The 5,824-nt window shown below is 32.4% G+C and overlaps 1 protein-coding gene across 2 annotated transcripts; it reads left to right on the top strand.

Moving 5' to 3' along the window:
* The first annotated feature begins 268 nt into the window (after positions 1–268).
* Positions 269–3,835, top strand: LOC111884808 (pentatricopeptide repeat-containing protein At2g26790, mitochondrial). 2 transcript variants are annotated; one of them, XM_023881106.3, is made up of 3 exons: positions 269–3,053; positions 3,142–3,261; positions 3,348–3,835. In XM_023881106.3, exon 1 carries the CDS (start codon positions 669–671, stop codon positions 3,024–3,026), a length of 2,358 nt encoding a protein of 785 aa, XP_023736874.1. In that variant the 5' UTR covers positions 269–668; the 3' UTR covers positions 3,027–3,053; positions 3,142–3,261; positions 3,348–3,835. The 2 variants fall into 2 exon arrangements, with proteins under 2 accessions (XP_023736874.1, XP_023736875.1); XM_023881107.3 differs by having other exon boundaries at positions 269–3,039.
* The last annotated feature ends 1,989 nt before the right edge of the window (positions 3,836–5,824 follow it).

The raw sequence follows: 5,824 nt of genomic DNA on the forward strand, positions 1-5,824 counted from the left end.
CCCAATCAAATTTCATGTTTGTATTTGGAAAACATCTTAAAAGTTATATCATGATGTACTAGGTACCATATTTCAGATTTCTTTTAGATAGAGTGACCCTTACACAAATAAATAAGACATAAAATATGAAATAATCGGTTTTAGAATTATTGGCATGTAAAATGCACAAATATAAGTTATTTTCTTTAATTCTCAATAAAAATAATCATTTTTGTAAATATCCAACGTAGAGCTATCGGTAAATCACATAGGGTTTAAGAAAATAAACGGTAGTTTTAGTTTTGACTCGGTGCCGACGCGACCAAAACATCCCCATCGTCATCGAAGTCTCTCTTCCCTCTCCCTCCCATGTCAGCGCCCCTCTCTTTGTAACATCCCGCAGAATAGAGACTATGCCAGTTAACCCTTACTCCAGTTCCATGGTGGATTGAGACGCAGTGGAGGTTTGTGCTTAAATAGTCTATGGAGGTTTAGAGTATATAAGATCCTAGAGTAATTCATTCTGTTTTCTTCCCACAAAAGGACGCTGCCATTGCAGTAAAATCCAGAAAAAAGAACATAATAGCAAGTTTGCTATTAGGAAGCCGAAGGAAGGCGTATGTTTGTTCTGCAAACGCTTAAAGAACGGTCATTTCCATGTTCTTCTCAGATACTTAACCTTAAATCTTATGTTGCCTCCTCTTATCAGGTTAGCTTCTTGCCGTAATCTGGTAAGAAATTCCATGACTCTCCGCTTTAAATTCGTTTCATCCCTTGCCCAATTAAGTAGTTACGACGTGTCAGACTCATCTTCTGACGAAAACAATACCAGTTTGGTCTGTCGACCGCTGGATAAACTCGATAAGTTTGAAGTTATTGAAACCTTGCACAAGTTAAACAGAGAACCCAATATTGGGTTGTCATTTATTACTCAACTTAAAGAATTTGGTTTTAAGCACGATGTAGTAAGTTATATGGCAATTGTTCGATTTTTGTGTCATTGGGGTATGGATATTAGGTTATATTCTTTGTTTATGGATGTTATTGATAATAACAACGGGGAACTTCTTAGTTTTGAAATTTCGGATCTGTGTGATGCATTGATAGAAGAGATTGAGATGGAGGGGCTGGAAAAACTGATAAAAGCCATTGATGTGTTGGTTAAGGTGTATGCAAGTGTTGGAAGATTTGAGGACGCCATAGATACCTTGTACAAGATAAAAAGGGGTCGACTTGTGCTTTCAACAAGAACATGTAATTATCTAATGAACCAGTTGATTGAGTGGGACAAACTGGATATGGTAGAATCAGTTTACAGACAATTGAAGATGAAAGGGTTAGTTCCAAATGTGTATACTTATGGGATTCTGATTAAAGGACTTTGCAGAAAGGGTTGTTTGGAAGAAGCCAATGATGTGTTCAGACAAATGGGAGAGGCTGGAGTGGAGCCTAATGCTTTCACTTTTGGTACCTACATTGATGGACTTTGCTCAAAAGGAAAAACTGATCACGCCTTTCAAAAACTAAAAAGTTTTAGGGACTCAAATCTGCCAGTTAATCTTTTTGCTTATACTTCTGTCATTCGAGGTTTTATAAAAGAGTCAAAGCTAGAAGATGTAGAAAATGTCTTGCTTGACATGTTACATACAGAAGTTTTCCCTGATGCAGATTGTTATTGTGTGTTAATTCAAGGTTATTGTCAGAAAGGTGACATTCTTAGGGCATTGGATCTTTATGAAGAAATGGAATCAAGAGGTATTAAAACCAATTGTGTGATTGTAAGCTCGATAATGCAATGCTTGTGTGGTTTGGGCAAACTGGTTGAATCAGTAGCGTGGTTCTTTGATATTATGAAATCAGGAGTTTTCCTTGATGAAATCTCGTATAATATCGCGATTGATGCTTTATGTAAACTTAAGAAAATGGATGAAGCCATGAAGTTATTTGATGACATGAAAGGTAAGAACATGAAACCAGATGTTGTGCATTACACCACTCTAATCAAAGGTTACTACCTCAATGAAGAACCTTGGAATGCATATGAAATCTTTGGGGAGATGAAATCGAATGGATTGAAACCAGATTTTATCACTTTCGATGTTCTTGCTAGTGGGTTATCAAGATTCGGTAGTTTTGAAGACACAATTGATCTTTTACATGATATGCAAACACAAGGTTTAGAACCTTCCAGTATTACACATAATGTGATCATTGAGGGGTTATGTAAAGGAGAAAAGACAAAAGAAGCTGAAGTTTATTTCAATACTTTACACCCCAAAAACCTGGATAACTATGCTGCAATGATGAACGGATACTGTGAAGCAAACAATACTACAGATGCCTTTGAGATTTTATTCTCTGAGAGACGACTTTTTGCAAAAAGGGCTTCTTGTTTGAAACTTCTAAGTTGTCTTTGTGCAGAAGGTGAAACTAAAAAAGCTATGAAACTATATAAAGAATTTGAAGCATCAGACAATGGTCCATGTAAGACAATGTATAGTGAAATTATATATTTGTTATGTCGTGTTGAAGATATGCGAACAGCTAGGGTCATTTTCGACAAAATGATTCAGAAAGGATTTACACCAGATGTTGTTACATACACCATGATGTTATATGGTTACTGCAGGGTGAAATGGTTAAATGAAGCCCATAATCTTTTTCTTGACATGAAAAACAGGGGAATCAAACCTGATATATACACATATACAGTTTTGCTTCATGGAGCTAGAACAAAAGAGGATGTGAAGGATCTTACAGATGAGTTGAAGGAGAATGGTTTATCTTTTGATGTTAATTGCTACACTGTTGTGATCAACAAGCATTGTCAGTTGAACAACTTACATGAAGCTGTTTTGCTGTTTAAAGAAATGAAAGATAAAGGTGTTGAACCAAATACTGTGACATACACTGTGTTTGCACGTGGTTTATGTCATCAGGGGTATAGGAATCATGCTGTAGCACTTGTTGATGAGATGATATCAAAGGGTATCCAGCTGAATAAAAGTACAATTAGAGCACTTGAAGTGGTGATCAAGAAAGTGTAATTTGATCATTAGAGTACGTCTTTACAGGTTTGAAACTTTTGTATTAAGTTTTCATGCAAAGTATGGTGATTTACTCTGTTTTATATTTGTGTCGTCTTAAATATGTTCTGAACAGGTTGAGACATTTGATAGACACGTGTGTGAGGAGGTCTACATAGTCTTAAAAGGGAGTGGAAAGCTGGAAGAGTTTAATATCTGTTCAAGTTGTACATTTTACATCCTTAAACCTCACCAGGTATATGATTTTGGTGTTTCCCCCTTTTGATTAAGTCTGAATCAGAATGCCATATTTACATGATTTGATTCTAATTCTTTTTGCAGATCTGTGAAAATTTGGGTGTTCAAAATATTGTATATCATAGAAAGTTGCTGATTTTCAATCTATATCTGTATATCATAATTTGATTTAATCCGCATCTGCATTTTAAAGAAGAGGTTCAGATCCAAACATCAAAGGGAAGCTCTGGTTTTCTTAATAAAGCCATAGAGGGGTGATCTCAATGGGCACTTTATATCTCCAGCTCAAAATATTGCCTAAGATCTGAATATGTATATGATATATAATATAGATGATTTGTGCATTGAATACTCCCAATGCATGTCATGTAGGCATCTGAGGTTTTTTAGTAAAGTTGCTTCTAAAGAAAGGTTGATGCCATGTAACTATAACATCTCCTAGGCATTTCTGGAGCTACATATATCTCCAAGAGTGTTATTATATATTCTTTTCAATTTCTTGATCATTTAAACTGTAATTTACAATGTATAACATTTAACCTCTTTGAAACTTGTTATTACTTGTGAGAGTATTCAAGTCTTACATAAAATAACTTTGATTTATTCATAATAGACTACATCTTTATTTATACATAGAGAAGACTCTTTGAGAGTCTAGTACAACACATATGAATACAAATAATAGAATGACTAGACATTATTGCTCACATACGTTATATTGTCTCATATAATTATAATCGACAAAAACACTCACATCACTCACATTATTACAAACGATAATAACACTCACATTATTACAAACGACAATATGTATTGTATAATAATATGTATTGTGTAATTATCTTCAAACGTCATTGCTTATGACTTCCTGTTTGTTATTATTCATCCGTCACTTCCTTGAAAGGTGTTTTCAATATGGATACACTTTTGATGCTCTAATAAATAAAAATAATATTAATAAAGATGTTATACGAAAAATAAATTTTACATTATCAGAAAAACATAATTTTAAGTATTACACGTTAAAAAACTTATTTTCTAGAAAAAAAATATTATATATTATGGAAAAATTATAGGAGAAAAACCTATAACTATAGAATCAACTCAAGAAAATATTATTATACCCATAATAAATAAACAACATATAAGAAATATATTATATAATATTAAAGAAGTGGATAGAATAAAAATTACTTAAGACACGTTTCCGTGTGGAAGAAATTGTAATTATTTGTAATGTAATAAAGTGTCGGTAGATTTGTAATTATTAAAAAGTGTCGGTAGGTTACGATTTATATTCGTAACAATGTGATGTAACATAAAATTAGTAGAATGTGTAAGACCCTCCATCGTCTAGGAGTCTAAAATGTAAATTAGGTTTGTCATATTACAATCATACGATTGCAATAATGTTATTGATAATTGTAACCGACTATTTAAGGGCCTATAAATAGGGCTTTGCCCATACGAAATAAAGCAGAAGTTATTTGTGTGTTTAAAACTTGAGTTAACTCTCAACTCTCTCTGTTGAAATATATTTCTATTTCTGAATAGCAGAACATTCTATCCAAAACCATCCACATAATAAAAGCAGTCTATCATCAAGATTATCCCGACGTATCATTCGGGTATAACCATCCAATCCATCCTAAAATTTATTAGGTTTATACTGTTTGGAAAATTTTGGTATTAGAGCAAATCATTATGACAAATTATTATTTAATTTTGCAAATCATTATTAAGTCTTATCACTTATAATTTTTAATATCAATAATTTTGCTAATTAATAATTAATCACTTTATACTGTTCGTTATGGAGATTTTTTTTTGATTATATGGATGATTTGGATAGAATACTCTGCTATCCAGAAATAAAAATCTATTTCAACAGATAGAAAATGTTGAGGGCTAACTCATGTTTTAAACATACAAATAATTGCTACTTTATTTCGTATGGGCAAAGCCCTATTTATAGGCCCTTAAAGAGCCAGGTACAATTATCAATTGGAATTGTATGATTGCAATACGACAAACCTAATTTACATTTTAGACCGCTAGACTATGGAGGGTCTTACACACTTTACTAACTTTATGTTACATCACGTTGTTACGAATATAATTCGTAACCTACCGACACCTTTAATAATTACAAACCTATCGACACTTTATTACATTACAGATAATTACAATTCCTTCCACACAGAAAGGACAAATATCTTTAATAATGTCTTCCATAATTCGTTTAGGGATTTTCTAATATGTGCCCTAAGGGCACATATAAGAAGTATTAATTATGAAAAATATTACCATAATTAAATTCAAAATATATTTATTATGGAGATTATTAATGCATGTCACATTTAATTAAGGTAATATTCATTATAATTAATGTATTTTACATTTAATTATAGTAATATTTGTCATTAATTAATGCTTCTTATATGTGCCCTTAGAACACATATTAGAAAATCTCATTTGTTTATAGTGGCTACCAAGGGGGACTCTGTATTTGTACCAAAAGTCTTGCAATAATATAAAGTATCTATCAAATTAAGATTAAG

Source organism: Lactuca sativa, chromosome 8, assembly GCF_002870075.4.
Source record: "Lactuca sativa cultivar Salinas chromosome 8, Lsat_Salinas_v11, whole genome shotgun sequence".
Lineage (NCBI taxonomy): Eukaryota > Viridiplantae > Streptophyta > Magnoliopsida > Asterales > Asteraceae > Lactuca > Lactuca sativa.

Excerpts from the sequence above, each read along its gene's own strand:
- LOC111884808 (XM_023881106.3), top strand. The coding sequence starts at position 669 with ATGTTGCCTCCTCTTATCAGGTTAGCTTCTTGCCGTAATCTGGTAAGA.